Source organism: Megachile rotundata, chromosome 14, assembly GCF_050947335.1.
Source record: "Megachile rotundata isolate GNS110a chromosome 14, iyMegRotu1, whole genome shotgun sequence".
Taxonomy (NCBI): Eukaryota; Metazoa; Arthropoda; class Insecta; order Hymenoptera; family Megachilidae; genus Megachile; species Megachile rotundata.
This window is the reverse complement of record NC_134996.1, coordinates 4594815-4618119: the sequence shown is the minus strand read 5'-3', so window position 1 is coordinate 4618119 and position 23305 is coordinate 4594815. Positions and strand designations below refer to the sequence as shown.

At 30.4% G+C, this 23305-nt stretch overlaps 1 protein-coding gene across 11 annotated transcripts in view; it reads right to left on the bottom strand.

Annotated features, from left to right (window-relative positions):
* The window catches only part of tmod (tropomodulin), a 515016-nt gene that overhangs the window by 229604 nt on the left and 262107 nt on the right, over positions 1-23305 (bottom strand). For 3 of the 11 annotated variants that reach the window (XM_076539662.1, XM_076539656.1, XM_076539653.1), the window contains one exon: positions 11720-19658. The exons of 7 other annotated variants lie outside the window; for them this stretch is intronic. In XM_076539662.1, the coding sequence (XP_076395777.1) occupies positions 19594-19658 (65 nt within the window). In that variant the 3' untranslated portion in view covers positions 11720-19593. Of the gene's footprint in view, positions 1-11719; positions 19659-23305 lie in introns of those variants that run through there. One more of the 11 variants, XR_013040455.1, reaches the window with a different exon arrangement.

The window sequence follows — 23305 nt, the reverse complement described above, 5'->3', positions numbered from 1 at the left end:
CAAATTTAGAAAAATAGATTTATAATTTCAAAATAAATTTCTATTGCATCTAATTAGAAAGATCTACTGGTAATATATTACCATATGTTACTGGATTTTATTAAATATATTGTATCTGTTGCATAAAATCTACTTGTGATTTATATTACGATCTACATTAAAATCCTTACAATATATTTCCGAAAAGGATTCACTCATTTTTTATACCAACGAAATGACTTATACTACATTACAAAATCTAAGCGATTTATATACCTCTCGCACCCATTCATCAATAAAATCGCGTTAAAAGTTTCATAGTATGAGAGATGTAAAGGTATGAAGAACATTCAGTAGTCTAGATTAATCACTGCTCAGACAGGCAGTTACTACCAGCAAATACTGAACAATATTTAAAGCAGAGTTAAAAACAGGAATAAAATAAAACTTCCAATCAATTGCTAATAGAAACTCAATCAATCACTAGATTAGCTTAATTCCTCTATTTATTATTGATCTTACTATATTAATCCAATTTCATTCCACTAAATGATTAAAATATTAAATATTTAGTCCAGGTTTAATAATAACGTTGAAAGCCAGTTTTACCTAAAAGTGATTTTAATTTATCTTGGAATATAGTATTACTTTTTAAAATTTAAATTCTCAGACATTGTAGTAGCTGAAATTTTAAATATCATGTATGTATTTTAGATATTAGAATGTTGGAATTGTTATGGTCAGAAATTTTGAACTCATAAATCTTCAAGTTAAAAAATTTAAGAAATTCAATGTTACCGAGATTTTAGATATTTCTGCTAGTTTTCAAATATACGTAAATTTTAAAATTTTTGGTTTTAAGGATTTAAAGAATAGGAAAAGATTTTGTTAAAGCTATTAATACATTTTAATAATATATTGAAATTATAAAATCTACTCAACACTTTGTCACATAATTTTCTTAATTTTGTCAAAAAAGATACATTCTTTAACTCTTACAATAATAATAAGGATATAACAAACAAATATTTACAGATGGCTCAAAATCAAAAGAAAGAACTGGATGTGTAGTACACGCTTCCAAAGACAAACTCCTATTCAAGTTACCAAATTCTTACATAATTTTTACTGGTGAACCTTATGCTGTCCTCCAATCTTTAGTGTACGTTGAGAAATCAGAGTATAACAAATTTATTATATTAACCGACTCTCGAAGTGTTATATCCGCTATATAAAACCTGGAATCTAACAACGCAGTAATTCAGACCATTATTGAGAAAAATGCCATGTTTAATAGAACTAGAAAAGATCTCTTATACTCCTGGGTTCCATCACACATAAGCATTAGAGGAAGCGAAGAAGCAAATTCAGCAGCAAAAGAGGCAAGCACTACACATCCGAAACGTTCCGCGTACCTGTGCCCCACCAAGACCTTCAAAAACACCTCATCAAAGTCGTAAAAGAATTTTAGAATACAGTTTGGAAAACTTCATCACCTACAGCTTTACATAAAATTCGTGATAATATATACGATATCAGCCCGGCAATCTTTATGAATTGAAAAGATCAAGGAATACTAATTAGATTAAGAATTGGTCACACCAAATTAACACATTTCTTATTACTAAATCAAACCCAACTAATTCAATGCTCTAAATACCGTGTTAAAAGGACGCAATATAACATATCAAACGTAACAAGTATGCTATAAAATGTAAGTGCAGGAAAATTCTAACATTTTTTAGAGATATTGATCTCAATTATCAAATGTAATTCCAATAGGTTTACGACACAGTCCCAAATCAAATGTGGTCACTAATAACCGAAGAAGGTGTATATGACCTTAAGCATTCAATGAAAAAAAAAGGATATAACAATGCATATTTTCTATTTTTTAAATTTATTTGAAGAAAAATTACTAAATATTGAAGATTACAACACTTTGAGAACGTATAATAATAAAAACAAAATAATAGAAAAAAAATTGTATATTTGATGGTGTATATTTGATAAAATATAATATATTTTATTTTACTATTACATATTTGTAAGACGATGATAAAACCGTAGTATACTCGTTCATATAAAATACATTGAAAACGCAAACTCTTTGTAAGAAATCAGGATGATTTCATTGAATTTTGTCAGAATAAACAATGTCCGTGGTAATTGAACAGAACAAACATTTCGTAGATGGAATTAAAACTCAGATCGTCGAAATGACTATCGAGAAAGAAGTGCATCTCTCGAGACAATAGGTGCACGTATTTATCGTGTTACACAAAGAGACTATGGTCGCTGTCGTCGCTCAAAGAGGTCCATTAAGACTCCATTAGAGGCGTCGCAGAGGAAGTCCTTCGTATTACGGAAGTTACGTCACCGTTTCATGTGCAAAATGTTGATCGAATACGCGGGTTATCGTGACCCGAATATTTTCAGATATTCTCCGTCGAGGATCGAAGTCGTTCGCTTCCCGAAACGATCCAGTCAAATCGAAAATATATAATTCGATGTGTTTAAATTAGACCGCGTAAATGTCTCTACGTTGTTTATGGATGGAAAAGTTACTGTACGAAATAAACATATTGAAAATTTAGTACAAATTTAGTAACTTTCTAATTTTAGTTTTCCATATTTTTATATGGAATTTAAAAAAGTCAATACGTGGAAGATTTTTCTGTTAAACTTGTGACTTTGAAAATTTGTAACATTCTTGATAATATTTTGTATTTTTGAAATTTCTAAAATTACAATTTTCTGTAAGTGAAATTTCACGTGTAAACGTGTAAATTCTAAAGTGTCAAAATTTTCAAATTTCTGAATTGTTATACGTGTATGTATGAATCTAATTTTGTACATTTCGATATTTTCAAATTTCTGCGTTTTTATGTTTCGAAATTGTAAATTTAAAAATTGCTTATTTTCTATATAGTTGTCGTGTTCTAAATTTTTGAATTTCTAACTTTGTAAATACGTAAATTCGAAGAGTTGAAATTTTAAACTTCGTAAATTTTTAAATTGATGAAATTTTTAATTAAACATTTCTTTAATTCTATGTTTTAAAATATCTATTTTTATGATCTTTTAAATTATTACATCTCTATACAGTAAATATTCGATACGCACGAATCTCTCGGGGCTAAACTTCGTTCATATCATATAGGTCCTACATTAATTGATGTTTTGCCGAACGCAGAGAAGTACAGCGAAAGGCGACCGATGGTAAACAAATAGTAACATACCGGTAGAACAATCCTAACACAAGAGTAAAACATTCTAATTTTCAATTTTAGGCTTACAAAACTTTTACAAACAAATTTATTACTTTTTTTTTATGAAAATGAGACTAAACACGACGTAGATAGGAACACACTTATTTGTAATGCCAAACATTTCGATTATAGTCGAGAACTCCAATAAATTATTGCAAATAAATATGACCCAAATTATGTCATGTTTAGTATAATTTTAGTTAGGAAAGTATAGAGATATTTCAAATTTTTTAATTTGAAAATTTCTAAGTTAATATATATCAAATTACATTAAAATTTTTTAAATTCTAAATTTCTAAAATATTCCTACTTTTTTTTAAACTTATAAATCTTTTGAGTAGAATATTTGAAATTTTTATATTTTTAAAATCTCTATAAATATAAATTTGGCAAATAGAAATTCGTAATGTATTTTTATAGTCAAAAATGTTTAAATTTCTATATTTTTATATTACCTAGGATATATTTATAAATATGAAAATTTTTAAATTTAATAATTTGAAACTTTAAGTAAAAATTAAGAAATTAAAAATGTGTAAATTTGAAAATTCTAAATTTCTAAATATCTAAACTAACAAACTTCTAAATTCAAAAATATGAAAATGTGGAAATTAGAAATTTCGAAATTCCTAAACTTGAAAAAGTGTAAATTTAACACTTCACAAATTCTAAAAAATTTTGCATGTAAAAATTCGGAAATTAAAAATTAGAATTCTCAACTTAACAGTTTGAATACACCACAAATTACAAATTCGAAATTCATTACATGTATCCAAATTTATTAATTTATATTCATACCTTGGGGAATCTCGTTTACATTTACAGTGATCCCGACAGATTCAAAAATTTCATAAAATCAGTCATTTAAAATCAACAACATCGATTAACAGTTTAATCTCCCCGCGTTTCATATTACACACTATTGATTTAACGCGGAGGAGTTCCATTTTGTCGTAATACGAATTTATTTTGAATAACTTTATGCTCGAAAGCGTATTATAAGCTTTTACAATAACAAAACCGTACGAATGAAATTTTACTCGACGGTCATTCGTATCATTTATTGCCAGCGATTTATCACGATCAATTCAACAAAACCATATCTCGTGGAAATCCATAATGCCCTGAACAAGTTACAAAACAGTGGTCACCGGTAGTGAAAATAAATTTCAATTTACGTGAAAACATTCGTATTCATCTCGAATATGATCGCAAAGTCGAGATTAAACCCGGCTTGAATGTAATCATTTGTTTGATTCAGGTTGTACATGGTTTCCATAAGCTCTCGCGTTCGTTTCGAAGATCGCATGCGGAAAATTCACACGCGTCTAGAATGTTGTTTTCCCACTTTTTCCTTTTACAATTCGAGCAGTCCACGGGAGACGTTTAATCGAGTTTCGCAAAGCAACTGGAAGTTTCGTGCAAGCTTAACGTGGTAAAAAATCGAATTAGGCGATTATTCAGGCGCCGTTGCCTAATTTGCATTTCACAGAGTACATTTCCATAACTATAAGAATATCAAGGAGAGTGTAAACCACATTAAAAAGCGTAAAAAAATATATACGCCAACAATATTTATTCATTTTATGGAACGTGACGCGTTTACGTGACTCGTAAGCGTCTGTATTTTTACGTGCATTTCCTCCACGAAAAATGCGAAATTTCAATTGCGAACAGATGTAAACTGCTTGTTCCTAACTAAATACAAATATAGAATTTTTGTCACATTGGGTATTTGCTTATTTAAACGAGCAATTTAAATTTATCGTACTGTGGAAACAACGGTAGGTATTAATGGTAATATTTTTTCATAGAAATTTTAAATCAAATGCAAATAATTATATGTATACTTCAACGAAAAGGTGTTCAAAGATTTTTTAATGGGAGCTTTGCATAAAACTAAGTTATTTTAGAAGTAAACATTTCTAATTTGAATTGCTTGTCATTAGAATTAATATGAAAATCATATAATGTACACATTTTTAGAATAAGTAGATTTCACTCGGATATTTCTATTTGGAACTTTAAATTTTCATATTTCCATTTCAATAGAAAATTGTTATTCTCAAATATAAACTTTTGTTTGAGTAACTTACAATGAAAATTACTAAACTTTTAAACAAAATTCATATTTTGTACTTACTCGAATAGAGTAGGGTTTCGATATTTTCCTGCGTCAAGGGCTTTAACGGTGCAGCTAAAAATTATGTAAGTGTATGAACGATGGAATCTGAAAAATTTATCTAACCACGCCTACTTGTTATAATATAATATCGATCCTGTAAGTTCTTACAAAACATATTACAAAATTTTAACAAAGTTTCATTTCCAGTCATTCTAAAATGTATATCAAATAAAAAATTATGTCATATGGAAAATAAAGAATGATATATGTATATTACTGTTGATAATTTTATCTGCACACTGTAAAAATTTAATTACACGTATAAAACATAAACGATGAAATTTAACTTTTGAGATAAGGTGAATTGGGGTAAGCGCAAACTGGTTTTTGTAAAGTTAGTATTTAAGGGCAGGAAAATAAAACGCTTTTTACTGCATTATGTAAGTACTCTATACTGCAAACAAGTATTCTTAGCTGAAATATAAAAGGGGATATAGTGAAACAAAACAAGGAAATAAACATACTAAATGGAGAAATTTCGCTCATATTGTAATGAAAATAGCCTGTATACACATTTGCCCCGTTTACTAACTTACCCCACTTCACCTTATATGATTTAAAATTTTGTTATTTAACCTTGAAAATATTAACGCGTTGACCGTCACAGTGAAAACTGACGTTTGTAGTCAGACACACTATAATACAGATTAAAAGTACTTAATCATTCCATTTTATCTTTTAATCTCTTAATATATTTATATCATTATCGCAACATTAAGAGCCCACAAAGCTCTTCAGTTAACTTTTCCTATAAATAATTAATTTACCTGAATTTGTAGCGGTGATTAAATACAACCTGTATGGCGATTAACGTGTTAATTAGTACATCAATTACAAAGCTAAATGTACAACGTGGGGGGGGGGGGGGGGGGGGGTTACAATGATTATAATACAGCCATCAAAGAACTGATTCTGATAAAAACACTAAATCGAAACAATACAATAAAATTGTTTCACATCGTGTTTTGCTTTGTAATATCTACTTATTAAGGAGTTTTACAATAAAACGGCTTATAAATGAAATAATTACGACATTAAAGTAAAATTATATAAAGTAATTACTACGTACATACCTGTTCATTTTCCTCATAGTAAACACGAGTCTGGTTTTGAGACTTGCAAGATATGCAAGTATTTAATTCAGGATATGTTTTCATATATTTACAATGACTCTGATTAATATTCGTACACTACAGTATTCTATCGATTACTGCTCTATACATTTATGCATAATTTAATTAATATATCTTTTGTTTTCTATTATCATAAAGTGTGTATTCTTCTTAATGATACTGCACAGTTTATTTAAAATAAGTGAATTTGTTGTACATTAAATATGTTAGAAAATATTATTCCCGCGTTGTAAAACTATTAGGACTAGAGTAATTCAACCGAAATTTTTTTTCGCTCTCAGCCTTACATGATATAGTACATGATGTAAAAAAGTCCTCTGAAAATTTTAGCTTCAGAATTTGAATTCAACAGGTCGCTCCAAGAAATTTTCTAGCGGTATATTGATTTTTTTTTATATCCACTTTTAACTGCAATTTAAGTGCTTACAGATAATCTTGTACGAATAAAACTGCGAAAAAATAGATATTAGTATTAAGTTTCACAGCAATGTTAATTAGCTGATTTAACCATATTTACATAATTGAGAAATCAATAAATAATAAGACAGGTTCATTAGTTAAGAACTTGATGATTGTTCAAAGTTTTGATATTACTTGTTGCGAAACAATAGTCATTCATTGTCTACAAAAGATCTCAATGGCTTTGTGGTAAAAGTCGCTAATTTTATTTGAACAGTCCGAATTACCACACGATTTCTTCGATTCACATCGTGATTCAAGTATTTTAAATGAAAGTTGTAAGAATTGTCAAGAATATTTAGAAGCTTGCAAATTTAATGATATCGCAGAACGAGAAGTAGCGTTGATGGAAAGATTTAATAAATATTTAACTGAAACCGAGGAACAGTTGCAATATTTATTACAAGTAGTGCAACAACACCGAAACGAACTTCTATCATGTAATAAAAATGATTATCTGGCAGAAGAAACTCTAGGATTTAAATTAGATATATAAAAGTATGTTTGAATTACAAATTCGATAGCATACCTACAATTGGTTGATATAAAATATTACTAATAATAAGTGAACAGTTTTAAATAATTACAGAAATGGAAAAAACATTTTACTTTCAACTTTATTTCGTAAACTTTTAAGTTGTTTTCGGTGACATTTAAATTTTTTAGTAAACCTTGAAAAGATTTATTCTTCACCATATACTAATATTTTAGAGAATGACTAACTTAGAAAGTGAACAAAAATTGTATCGAGTCACCCTAATTGAGACATTTACTATTTATCTATTGCTTGAATACACTTGTTCAGCTATAATGCTGTTTAACGTACGTAAAGTACGTATAAGTAATTAAATTTCTATTGTTCTCTGAAGTAATTAATTCAGCGTAAGTTCTGTCTACATCAACGACAGCATAGAGCTTGATATCTCTAGACACTCCCTAGACAGACGTTAGATTTCCGCGTTTCGTCGAAGAATTTCCCAGGAGGCCAATGCTACAATTACTTTACGTTCGTCTCGTTAAGAAGTTCGCAACGGTATGAAATTTTCGCGGAACAAGTGCAAAAAGCGTCGAGACACTCGCAGCCTAGTCATCGATTATCACGTTACGGTTAGGTTGCTACGTTCAGTTAATAAACATCTCCGACTGAGAAGTTCATAAAGAAAACATCTCGTGAGTCGCAACGGTAATTAAGAAGATCGGTAACTAGAAGCACCGAAAGTTGCAGTATGGAGGATCGTTAAGAAAATTACCTAATTCGCTGCAATCACTCCCAAAGGTTATACACGCGACGATAATCAATGCAATTGATGACCCAAAGAACACCCTTGGGTCATATACTTTGAATTACATCGCGTCCTGCGATGAACAACCTGATTTAGGTGCAATTGGATCATTCTTACTCTTATGAAGTTTGTAACTCGTTGCTTCAACTGACTTCAACTTCTAATTGCAAATCTGCGACTGAATTTTGTCAGAATAAATTGAAACGATGAGAGTCGAAACGTAGTCCAATTCAAGAATTTACAAAGACATTTCCTGAAAATTTGTATAACTTTTATAGGTGAAGTAGAAAAAATTGTTAAAGTTAAGATTTTGATTTTGATATTCAAGCTTGAGTTTCTCAGAAATTGAGTGTGATGAGAAGAAATTGTTTGCAGATTTGTAATCAATATATAAAAAACTAAGAGATTTATTATACAGTGCAATAGTGAATTCTACATATTGTATTACATATTAAATAAATACTTACTAGTGATGTATTTAATGTACTCAAATATCTTGATACCTAAATCCTTGTCTCAAGCTTCTAAATTCGTAAATTTGTAATTACTAACACGTCCCTCAATAAGTCCCCGGTCTGACACATATATGGCGACACTGGTGACAGACCCACATTATTTTCGAATAATACTAACCTTCAAACAGTACGTGTCAAAATTTCATGGTATTCTGACCAATAGTTTAGAAGTTACAGTCATTTTAGTACCCCCAGTTTCGTAATTTTGAAGACAATGGATAGAAAGGAATTTCGTGTGTTGATTAAACACTGTTTTTTAATCGGAAAAAATACTGTTGAAGCCAAAAAGTGACTTGATAAGCATTATAGGGTCTCTGCACCAGGGAAATCAACTATCATTGACTGGTATGCTAAATTTAAACGCGGTCATACAAGCACCGATGATGCTGAACGCTCTGGTTGCCCAAAATCAACAGTCGTTCCGGTAACATAAAAAATGTCACAAAATAGTTTTAAAGGGCCGTAAACTTAAGTTGTATGAGATAGCTGATGTCTTGAAGATATCAGAAGGTAGTGTCTTCACAATTTTGCATGAAAATTTGGGCATGTGCAAATTGCTTTCAAAGTGGGTGCCGCGTTTGCTGTTTCACGAAGGCAATGCGCCGTGTCACAAGTCGATGAACATGATCGTTCAATTGAATGAATTACGTTTTGAATTGTTTCCCCACACACCGTACTCTCCAGATTTGGACCCCAGCGACTAGTGGCTATGACTACTGGATATGAAAAAAATGCTCCAGGGAAAGAGATTTGGCTTAAATGAAGAAGTGATTGCGGAAACTGAAGCTTATTTTGGGGGCAAAGACAAATCGTTTAATATAAAGGGAATTGAAAAGTTAGAGGAGCGTTGGAATCAATGTATCACACTGGAAGGAACGTATATTGATGATTAAAGTGGAATTTCTAAAAAAAATTTGTTTTTCTTAGTTAGACCGGAGACTTATTGAGTGATGTGTTACAATGTCCAAATCCCCAAATTCTAAAATTCCCAAATCTCGAAATTTTGAACGTGAAAATTTGTTAAATCAAACATTCTAAGCTTTGAAATTTCAAAGATCACAAACTTAGAAATTCACTACTATTCACTCAACAAACATTCACAGCTCTCAATTTACATAATATTTTCTCCACTTTTCTCTACGTGACCCAAATTTGTTTCTCGCTGCACTCGCTTTGTTTCAAGCTGTTAACCAATTAGGTCCATTTCACCAGTTGCATTTCTTCATTTCAAGTATTCTTGTAAAAAAGAGCTAACTAGTTAAACACGATCGTAACTCTCAAAAACAGCAAAAATTTCATCCATATTATAAGCTTCGTTCACACAAATAGTCTCGTAAAATCTTTACCTGAAAACTGTTGCGCCGTAAGATCCTGTAAACTTGCGTTTACATGCAAATTCCAAAGATACTCGAAGCTAGAACTACCTGTACATTCCGAAATACACCGGTGAATCAAAGTCACAGTCGAGCCTGGCAAACTCTAGAGACGTCTGATTCGGGCAGCAACTCCAGAATCAATTTGCATTGAATAATTCGCGATCGTTAAATCGGATACGTTCAAGCAGAGTATGGATGCAGTGGCCGGAACTAGCTGGCCGGAAATCGGTATGCGGATTAGACGCTTCGTCACGCAATAAGACGTCCACCTCCGATATGGCTGGCCTCGTTTCCTGCTTTCCTTATGAATGGAACACTCTCCACGTCTGTGGATGAATGCGTGCCTGTAAACGACTGCATTCACCAACGATCTATGTATCCATTCAGACGGATTCAACAAAGTTGTCGAGCTTTCAAATTTGTCGGCAAGTGCCAGCTTCGCGTTGTTTCTTCGCGAATAACGCTGTTACAAGGATGATTATAATTATAGTCTACAAGTGACAGGAAAATCTAACACAATTAAGACTTAACTTATTACAAGTCAAAATGACTGGTCTTTAAAAAATTCGTGGTAATAGAATATTTTTATATTCATTGATTTATTAATATATTACAAAAGGAACGTAAAAGGAAAGGCTCATTTTAAAGGGGAAGCTTCAAAGAATATATCTATATTTTTTTTAATTTAAACCCTATACGACCGTCATTGAAAAAACGCAAGAAAAGAATTTGTTTAAATTTTCCGACATTTTATAACAAATTGACAAAGTTAAAAAAAAATATTTTAAAATAGCCCAATCCTTCATGAATAAAATAAAAAAAATTTAGCTAAATCGGTTGAGTAGTTTCTGAGAAAAAAAATTCCTAAGTGAACCCGATTTTCGCCAAAATGGGCAAATATTGCAAACTTTGAAGGCTTGTCATTCCTTAACGAATTCGAAACCGGCAAAATGATGACTCAAACCCCCTCTAATTTCACATGGACTACAACATGTTTCGATTAGAGTAAAATCGGAGATGGTGACCTTCAAAAGTGATCGATTTGGCGTGGAATGACCCAGTATTTCCGCTCATAAAGCGAAAATGATATCCACGACTGAAAAACGAAAATAAATCACTGAGACTTCCATTTTCCGAAGCAAATATGAGTACACATTGGAAAAATGTTTATTTTAAGCGAAAATATTTATTTTATAAGAAACGAATGTTTTGTGTTATAGTTACAATTTGTTTTTTTTTTTTAGTGACGAAACAAAATTCAATCTAGACAAGCCTGAGGCGTTTAATTCGTATTGGCCCGATATACGAAAAGATTTCAAATGTTTTTTGCAATGCAACTTCGGTGATGGCTCGGTTCGAAAAATGTCTATAACATTTATTTCCCATAGTCTGAATAATAATTATAGCGATAGAAAATTTTTTAAAGGTCTATAAAAATACAGTGCGTGGCAATATAGCACGCGATAACGGATGTAGGAATGCAACACACGGTCATAGAATGAAATTACACAGAATAGTGCCTTTTTAACAGTTTATTCATACTTTGTGTTACAAGATAAGGCTAGCAGCAAGACTTTGTTCGTGCGTGTGCATTTATGTATCGTGTGTCGATACAAGATACGTGTCGTATGTGTATGTCAGAGTACATATTGCAAGAATGATACACATTCAAAAGGGCCGCGAACGTGACAAAATGATTACATAGCCGTTTCTCTAATTAGCCTGCGTTTTTTCACGCTACATTTTACCTATTGTTATCCGTAAAACAAAAAACGCGAAAGACACGAGTTACTCGTTCATATTATTGTTTATTGTTTTGCTTCTTTTTAGTTGTAATTATTATATACGATTAGCATTCGCTCTCTACATATCCCATTTAAACGTCACTCGTTTATCTCGATGAATTTTGCAGAAATGCATCTGCAATATTCTAACAGTCACACGATCATTCGTTCTCTACTACATGTACAATTCACGACGAACTATCGCAAACGACAGCGAAGACAATATGTACAGACTGGTTTCGTTGCTAATTATTAATTAGAACAACGTCTTGTTAGTACCTTAGCGAATATCGTGGTGGAACAAGCGGAGATGAAAATGTAAGGAAACATAATCTTCGAGGTGATCAATTAGCATCAAATTTTTAATACCATTCTATGCTGAATTCAAAGTGAAACAACGTACAAATATTATTGATTTTAGTAAGATGAAATTAATATATTTCATTGCAATTAACGTAGATTTATGTGATCATCAGACTATATTCACGTAAATATTATTATGAAACATCTCCCTTAGGTAATATCTGAATTCGTATATTTTCAATAATTCGTTTCGCTTTTTAATAAATATATGTAATTCACATATTGTTTTTATGTAAATATAATAATCACATTTGATTAACTTGAAAACTGAATTATTATTTAATTACAGTCTTTTTGATGAAAAATAAATTAACCACGAATTAACCAAGTGTCACAAAAGCTATAAAATATTATGTATAATAACAGATTTAACACAAATTTATACGAAAGCCTTTCAAATAAAAAAGTCATCTCTGATCATTCCACCAGTGTTTGAAAGAGAAAATTCCACCGATTACCTTGACACGAGATGTCGTTTGGATATTTTATAGAATCTTATCTGGCAGACAAATTGTGACGTTTTAACAAGTTTAAAAATATTCATTTACGTACTAAACTCTGTTGATAATTGAATTTACTTGTTTTGAAGTTCGAAAATGGGATGACAGACACGGGCAAACATATACGTACTAAAAGATTAATTTACGAATGTCTAGCTTCATCATTTTTAACCAGACGGATATCTTAAATAAAATACTACCAGATTGAAAGACTGCTTACTATATTAATTTGACTGTACTCCCGACAGGACATAATTAAATCACGCCTCGCATTTATCCAGGTGTTTAAAATTAAAAATACTTATTTGTATCTCAGTCTGTGAGAATAAATGATATATTAGCCTTATACTGCATTCAATTGCAAATATATTGATTAAAATAATTTACTGTACAATTCATGTATTTTGTAATATTTTAACGAATGACAAATTTGATTACTGTGAAATATTATAGAAATCATTTTTTAGTTGTCATAATTGTGGTCGGAAGTTTGTTGTCGATAATATTGCGTCATATTTCTTCAAACTAATATTTTTGTCAAGAAATAGTTACTCATTGTTATTTCTTTAAGGCAAATTCTGAAAATTTATTTACTTATTTATCATCGTTTGTTCGGTATTATATTTTTATATATTATTTTTCAGAATTGAATAAATCATGCAACAAATGTTACCGACAGTCAGTGACAATTTATTTGTGCCTATAAATTATGATTTACTGAGTAAATTATATAGTATGTACAAAACTTGAACGAATGATTTAAATAAACATAAAAACATAGTCAAAATATTTAAAATATTTTACTTGTAAAAATATATTAATATATGCTTATTAAAATATCTTGCACGTAAAACACTATGAAATAATGTAAAAAATGGTAAACAATTTAGTTCTCTTTACTATTATTTTTCAAGTGTTTACAAAACATACATTAATGACTTAAAAGCTGTATAATTTTTCGCGCTAAATTTTACACAAAGATTAATACTCTTAATAAATAAAATATATTTCACATTTTGTAACAATTCGATTCAATTCGATTTTGAAAAATGTATGCTTTTTTTACTTCTTACAGGTGGTATTAACAACAAAATAAGAACAAATAAATATTTTCCACTAATATAATTAATTCGAAGAAAAATATAGTAATACAAATACAGCATTGGAAATTTTGAATATTTTGAAAACACACAACAGAAAATTGTAATAACAGAAGTGAGAAACATTTGCAATAATTTAGTTGCTGCTTGAAAAGTGCAAGAATTTCATAACATTATACATATATTAATTCACGTCCCATATTTATAACAGAATGCAACGAGGGCTTAATTTGACATATTATCTTCATTAATTATTTTCAATAAAAGTCAATTAAAAGCTGCATTGTAACTTTATATTAAATCAAAATTACGAAAATTACTATTTATTCTTGTTATAAATAACATAAGTCTTTAAAAGCACTGGAACATTTAACTGCAGACGAACTTTTACATTGCAAATGAAGTGTAATTAAATATTGATTACTATTTTAATTTTAAAAGTAAAATAAGTATTTTACTACATTATTTACAAAAAAAACTAAGTAATTTAGTTTTAGCAAATTATAATAAATAAATTAATGTTGAAAAATAAATTAACATATATTTGTAGTCATTTTTTACATCGATACAAGTCGATCTACATTTTGACAAGAACACTCCAGTAAATCCTACAATCTAAAATCTAAAAAACTCCAATATCCATCATCTGATTAGTTTGAATATTCCCGAGTTAAAATTCTACTGAATATCAACTAAATCAACCTGGATAATTATTAATAAGGTTACAGAGTACCTTCTTCACAAATTATAAAAATTCTTTTTCTCAACAACAGCATATTGATACAATTTGTAATTTGAAAAGAAATTTTAAATTCGTCATTCCTAGAAGTTTGGTACTTTCAGTGGTAAAATATTGATAAATATAACAATCCAAGTCTAAATACATATTAATTATTAATAACGTCACAAAATATTTTTCATAGACTACAAATCTGACAAAAAAGCATTTATAAATTTTATAATTAAAATCAAAATCCATAGTTTTGCAATTTAAATAAAAACCAGTAAGTTATACAATTTAAATCAAAATTAAAAAGTCATTATTTGTATGAGTATGTTCCAGTGTTAAAATTTGGATGAAAATCTAAAGCAATATGATGAATATCACAAAATAAACTTTGATAATAACTCTTCATAACGTTTTAAACTTGGTATGTTTTCTTCACAAACTATATCAGTGCTTCATCCCAATAAAATTATACTGAGAAATTATAAATAGTTAAACAAAATTTCTAAATTCATCATTTTAACAAATCGAGCTGTTCCAGTATTAAATTACTGATATTAAACATTAAAAAGTATAACACTGATAAAAATTAAAATTTATCCGAAGAATAAAAGTCACAAAATGTCCGTCAGGAAATATAAAAATCCACGTATCACGTAGCATTGAACCAAAAGTTTCGATCTTGCAATTCGATGAAACCTCCTCCTCGAGCGTGTATAATCTACCATTAATACAAATGTCGCAATATATTAATATTACCGGCAAATTTCTTAGATACCGCGTAGCCGCAAACCTCTTTGGCTGTTCCAAAGACGTCTACACGCGTTCGAAGGGTGACAGAAATGACCCGTATATCGCATCCTCTACCACTCATTCTCGAAACGTTCTCTCGACTGCGGGAAATAATCTATACGACCACTGGGGTAGAAAATCCTGGCGAAACGTTCTTCGTGCGACCGCCCACAGCAATTCTCGACGAAAATAATGTGTCAGGAAAAGTCCTGACGACCTCTGGGCCAACTATCATCGTCGAAAGATTCGTTTAACCCTTTCATGGCTATTGGTGCCCATAAGTGCTCGAGAAATTCGCTCACGTGATATAGATGTCTATAAATGTTCAACTCGTTTTGCTGATCTCAGGTCCTATTTCTGTTTTTCTTCTTGATAGAGAATAATTCTTTTCATTATTCGCTAAAGAATATTTGGCTTAGAAGTGTAAAGGGTTCACGTTTACTGGTGTAGCCACCGGTAATTGTAAATTTAACCAGTTAAGTGTGTTTGACGACTATATTCGTCATGGAGATGTGGCAAAATTTTGTGTCATGACGACTATACCCATCATGCGTAAAATTTTGTTACAATTTAATATTTAAATTGTAATTTTGGTGAAAACTAAATTATATTCGTAAATTGTAATATGTTTAAAATGTTTCGAGGTCAACACGAAATGAAATAAACAAATAAAAAGTGTAAATGGTTTGAGATGGATTCCTAAATTCTTGAAAGCTAACTCGTCATCGCTTGATTATCGCGACAAACACTGGTACGCGCTTTGCAAAAAGATCGTCACAGTTAACTGGTTAATTGGACAATTAAAGTGTGGGGCGAAAAGATTGAATTTATGCAAAATGCTTGAAAGTGAAATTAACACATCGATTGCCATTTACTTTCTTAAAGCTTGAAATATAATGGTCTTTTTACTTTAATAATTTGGACAAAAAATTTTGTAATTGTAAAATGCTTCACATGTTTTAGTTGATAGGATTTATAATATATTTAACTCTTCGTTGCATTATGTCACGAACATTTTACATTAAAAAAACACACTTATGCAATTCTTGTAATTTATTAAACATAACTGAATTTCATATTTTAATATAATTTATCGAAGACATATTTTGTCTTAGATAATTGCAATTTTTATTACAAATTTATATAACTTGCGTTTGTTACTTTTGTAATACTTTCGAAAGTTTCAACATGTCTCATTTTACAAAATAGGGAAAGGCATGGAACGAAGAGATAAATAAATTATTTGATAAAATCTTGCAGTATTTTTAATTTCAAATATTTGAAAATTTTATACAAACTTTTTTTTAAATTTTATACTGAGAAGTTCATTGAATGGTAAAGATCCACGCTTACACGTGAATATTTAGTAATCAATATTTTATTTATAAATAAACATTCTAAGTATGACAATCGAAGTGTTGAATTGGCTGAATTATTGTAAATTTCAATAATTGGTGAGATTAGAAATCAATATTTTACATATAAATAAACATTCTCAGTATGACAATCAAAGTGTTGAATTGGCTTAATTATTGAAAATTTCGATAATTCGAGAGATTATTGACATCGTACTGATGATTGATTACAAATTTAATAATAATTCAAAAATAGAATATAATTAACTACAATTGTAGCCAGAGGGTTGCAAAATTTTGTAACATTTATGTGATCTAAATTTAATGTAATTAGAACAAATTTAAGGAGTAATAATTTTGCAAACATCATAATTCGAATTTTAAAGTTTACGAATTTCCAAACGCTCAAGTCCTGGTATTTCCAAATTAAAAAATTTCTAAATCAAATTTTTAGATTTTCGAATATTTAAGTTTTTTGAATACCCGAATTTCTAAATCTCGTAACTATAAAACTTTTGAATTTCCAGTTTTGTAAAGTTTATTTATAAATATTATAAATGAAAAATGTAAAAATTTTTTGACTTTCATATGTTTAAATTTGGGAATTCAAAATTTTCAAATTTTTTAATTCTGAATAAATATTCCAAGTTCCAAATTAAAAAAATTTCAAATTTTCAGGGTTAGAATTATTTAATTGTTTAAATTACAAAATTTTCAAATTTTTAAATATTAAATTATTTAGAATTTTTAACTTGTAAATTTTCGAGTTTAAAAAATTCTAATTCAATAAATTCCAAACTATCTAAACCAATAACTTTTTCACATTTCTAGGTTTTCAAATATTAAGTATTCAACTTAAGCGATTGAAAAAATCAAATATATAATTTTAATTTTTAAAATTTTCAAATTTCTATTATTAAATCATTTGAATTAAATGTCTTTACTCTCCGTAATCTTCAAGATTTTAAAACTCTAAATTCACAAATTTACAAATGCTCGTCTTCAATTATACTTTTTTCTCTATATCATAGAATGGTGTGTTATTAGTTTGCAAAATTATTGTTTTTGTATTCTGCTATAATTATTGCAATTTTTATCTCAATTACTGTTTCGAGAATTACTTTCTAATAGATATCATTAAACTTCTAACAATTTCGTGAAATGGAAAGTATAAACGAAGAATAAAATAATTCAAACCTGAATTAACTTGACATTTCTTGCGACAGATCATTTACTGTCTTGTTAAACGCGTTAAATAAATCAGAGACCCGTAATTCACATAAATCTGAAACTCCGCTATAAAACTATCAAGTAACCCTTTCTTTCGCTCGAAACAAGCGTCGAAAAATTAAAAAGAAACGTCCCGATGAAAAAAGACGATAGTGATTGCAATCAAAGACTAGGAAAAATGTCGAAAAAGGGTGCAATAACTTTTTCCGTCAATCGTTTGAAATAAAGCGGGGGAAAAAATGACTGGCTTTCTGCTCGATTTATGCCTTCGACTACCGGAATTCACGGAGAAATTTGACGAAACTGCCGTCTATACGGATAAAAATCGAAAAACGAGACGATCGAAGTCCGGCAACGACGTTCAAGAGCACTGACCTGCGAAGGGTACCGCTGGTCGCACGGCCGGAAGTGGTCAGGTGCGATTCAGCGGGTTCCGCGGCATCCGGGTGGGAAAACGAGACACTTCCGGGACTTCTGAATGCGTTGGGAAGGGAAACCGGAAGCGACAGCGGAATGGCTAGGCTGCTTTTGAAACCAAAACCGCGGAACCCCTGTCACGAAAACGCGCGGGAAAGTAATCGATAGCGTTCGATCACCAATGAAAAAGATATCAAAGATTTTTCTTTTTTTACAATTCTTCAGCAAGATTAACTGAACAAATTTTTTTGATTAACCCTTCGTTGCAGGCGGGTCAGATTTCCGGATTATTTCAAATAAACTTATTACGAATAAAGTGTTGTTTATGTATCAAAAATTAATATATTTGAATAAATTTTTATTTTAGTAATAAATTTATCCGAATAAATTTTCATCCCGAGAAAAGATATTCAAATGAATTTTCAACTCGAAAAAAAATTATTTATACGAATATTGATTTAATGAATGCATTGCTTATTCAAAGTTCAAAAAATCATGCAACGAAGGGTTAAATCTGTGCGACATAAAAATTGATAATTAAATTATTTTAGAAATATGAGAAAGTAAAAATTCCGAAAATATTAGTAATTCTCAATTTAAAGATTTTTCAAAAAAATTTTCATATCTGAACATTTGGTATTTTTTAAATATTAATTTGAAAAGTTAGAAAATAAAGGTATAAAGAAGTTAGGCTTAGCAATTTTTAAATTTCTAAATTTTCAAATTGAAAAATTCAAGTTTCTAAATTTGAAAATTTCAAAATTTAATGTTTCGTAAGTTCAACAACTTGACAATTTTTCTATTCTATCTCATGCTTCCTCCTTTGGTATTTAAAATATCAACAAATTTTTAAAATTACAGCACATTTTAGTAATAAAAACAGCGGGGTTAAAAAAGACGATTTAAACAACTTTCTGAAGAAAAACGCCAAAAAAGTAGAGGCTCGAAAGCTTCGCGGAAGTTGAAGGCTAAAACTATTGTTCCTTGAACAACGTACTGTTGCTTGCACACTTTTTCGATCTTACTTTCGATGATTAAATGAAAACGATTGCAACAGGATATTCATCGTGGTCGCAGTCGAGGTCAAGGTCGTCATCATAGTCGAGGTCGTGGACAGAGGCGATCATCGTTTCATGTTCCAGCCGATGGTGTAGTTGCGAGGAGCTCTTCCCGTGCGTTGTAGACGATCTGTGGAAAAAAGTCGCCCATCGACGGCCCTATATGAGAACACATGCATAGATCGCAATATTGCGATCACTGAATACGCTGATCGATCGATCGGATGACAGATACTTGACTCTTGACAATTTCAGGTAATATTCAAAATTTAGTCGACGCTGCGTTATTTTGCGCTGCGCTCGAATTACCCCCTTCATTAATTTGGTAATGTAGTAAAAGTACCAATTCTTGGAGGTTTAAAATATGGAACGTTAAACAGTTTTTAATTATATATGAGATATTGTTGAAATAGTATGTTTAGGGTAGGATTTAAATATCTGGATTTAGGGTATACTAGAGTTTAAAATATCGAGTTTAACAACTATGGTTATAGAATATTTGAAAATCACGTTTGGTGTCCATTCTTTTGACCAATTCTTTGACGTTTAAAATATGGAACATTAAAAAGTTTTTAATTACACATGTTATAATGTTGAAATAGTATATTTAAGGTAGGATTTAAATATCTGGATTTAGAGTATACTAGAGTTGAGAATATCTGACTTTAACAACTCTAATTATGGAATATTTGGAAATCATGTTAGGCCTCCATTCTCTTGACATTATAAATGTCTGAAGATTCAATGAATAAATATTGGTGACAGTATATTCTATACGTTGGAATAAAAAGATAATGTTATATAGACATCAAAATACTATAAAATCTCATTGTAACCACTTACTCAGGTATACGCATGTACAGGCCAAACCGTACCAGATATGACATTTTGTCAGAGAATCAAACTTTCTTAACCAGTTAACAGTGGTGATCTTTTTGCAAAACGCACACCAATGTGTGTCGCGATAATCAAGCGATGACGAGTTAGCTCTCAAGAATTTATGAATTCATCTCAAATCGTTTACACTTTTTATTTGTTTATTTCATTTCGCGTTGACCTCTAAACATTTTAAACATATTACAATTTACGAATATAATTTAGTTTTCGCCAAAATTACAATTTAGATATCAAATTGTAACAAAATTTTACGCATAACGGATATAGTCGTCATGACACAAAATTCTGCCACATCTTCATGGCGGATATAGTCGTCAAACACACTTAACTGGTTAAAACGGGCCTAACCCCCAGAAAAATGGTCAAAAGTGCCAAAACTAACGTGCCGTAGCTTACGAGGTGTCTGAGTGGGTGGAAACCTTCTCAGCGAGTGAAAGTGAGTAGGTCCTTTACAGATGCGTTAAGAAGTTATGGTCATGACTCGAAATTAAGAGAATAGTAAACTCACGGTGATTTAGTATCAAAATAGATCAGCAATATTTACATTTACTTTGTTCATGCAAAAAGCAATTAATACTCGATCTCAAAATATCCATAATTTTTATTAATGCAAGACATCAATATAAAATAAACATTACTCTTTAAATTTGTACATAATTGTGACATTTCGGTATGAAGTCCATAAACTTATCAATAGGACTCATAAATGTCAACTTAAAATAATAAACGTAGTTCACAGAGTAAATATTGCTCATACCTTTGTGTATTGCATCGCATTAACCATGAGATAGGTTCTCTTTATTTCGTATTACTGTCATAATTTTTTAGGAAGTTTTTAAAAGATCTATGTTCATACAATACTTCTGCTTTAATTGGACCTATGGAATGTACCAACGCTTAGCCGTTAAAACACGGAGCACCCTGTATACATTAATTTCTGTTAGACACATCTGTAGATTTTTAAATGTTCACATTTCTTAATGTCTGAATCCACAAATTTCCAAAGTTCAGATTTAAAATTCTGAAATTTTATATTTGAAAATTGTTAAACCCCTAAATAGATAAATTTCTAATTACTCAAATTTCCAAATCTCCAAGAATCCTTAAAAATTAACAGATATGAGCCAATTTCCCTTTGGTTGCAATATTTTTCCTAGAGGCATACCTGTTCTTGCCTATACGCATATACTAATTAATCCAAAACATAAAAAATCGTAAATAAAAGTAATTCGCAAAACACAGTCAGTGTTTTCAAGTATTCAACAGAGAATTAAGTACTCATAAAGAAACAGATTGCACATCGTTTGATTTAAAATTAACGATACATCGAGATCGCAGGGATACTCACTAAATCGTGAGATTCAACCGTCAAACATGCGATGGACACCAACGGGTAATGAATGATTTACATTCGAGACAGAGTCGTCTCGACGGCGCACCATTCACCCTCGATCGTGGATCACTGCGATATAAATGGATCCTGAAGAGAGGATGAAAGATCAAAGGGTAGCACACGGTCAAAGCGTGGAACGTTGGGGAAAAAAGCGAGAGCGGAGAAAATGTCGGCCGACATTTCACGTCGGGAGTATCTTTCGAAGGGATAATACACCGTGTGTAGTATTCTCTTTCATTCTGAAACGACGCGACTCGTAAAGTTCGAGTAATTAACGCCGGCGCCGAGGGGCGAGTAGGGCTGCTTTCAACGTCGCTGGAACTTCTGGTTGGATGGTTTAAGAAAAAGAGCGAGGTTAAGTGCTTTAACTTCGTGGGCAAATAAATTTGACTAAAAATGGCAGTGTTACACTGAGACGTAGGAACATTGATACATGTTTCAAATTAGGGTTAACAGATGAGTGGGACCCTTCTGGAATTTTATTCATTAATCTGTGTTAAATACATTGCTTTGCATGAATATATCAGCCTCCTTTGCTTTTGATCTCTGAAAATTATGGCCAATATTCTTTAACACTAGGACTACGCCAGTCAAGGTTTACAATTTCATTTGAAAATTCTTACTTTATGTTGCATTTCTTGTATCAATGATGAGATGCCTTTCGCAGCAATAACTAAGATTTAATGTAATGAATGTTATTTTTGTTTCATTTATTAAGAATCAAAGCAATTTTGTATCATGGCTACTTATACCAATATTCTTTTGACTGGTTCTCTTCAAAGAAGAAAAGTATCCTATAATCTTTTTACCGAACCCGAAATCGTTTATTAAATATTTAAATAGATTTAACGATGTTTTATTATGAAATTTTGTAGCACTCAACGTTTTATCTGATGCTGCAACGTAGGTATAAACACAGCCACGATATAACGTAACATGGTCATCAATGTTATTTCGCGCGGCCATTTTGTATACCACAGTCGTTGTAATAGGACCTAATTCTTTTAAACATGGCCATACGATTGAATGCCTCTGAATTATTGCGAAAAATGAACAATATACCAATAGAATACTCTGATATCGAGGGTGATAAATTGTACGAGTATAAAGAAAGTGAATTAGAAAATCATGAAATTGAACTTTACAGTCCTAACGAGATTATAGATAAAGAAAATATTCATTGTTTGTAATAATCATTTATGATCGGAACAATTAAAAATTAATATTTTTTAATCACTTCATTTGTTTTTGGATGTTTCTTTAACATTAGATGATAATTGGCTTTTTATTTAAATAAAAATTAATTTTTATTTAATATATTATTTTTTAAATTTTAAAGTAACTTATTTTAAATCTTTGAATTGAAATATGATTAAAATTACGTTTGATCCATGTTGATGATCCAATAATTAACTATTAATCTGCTGATCGATCAAATATCTATGTAAATGACTAATGACTGTATATCGAAAACACGTAATTATTAA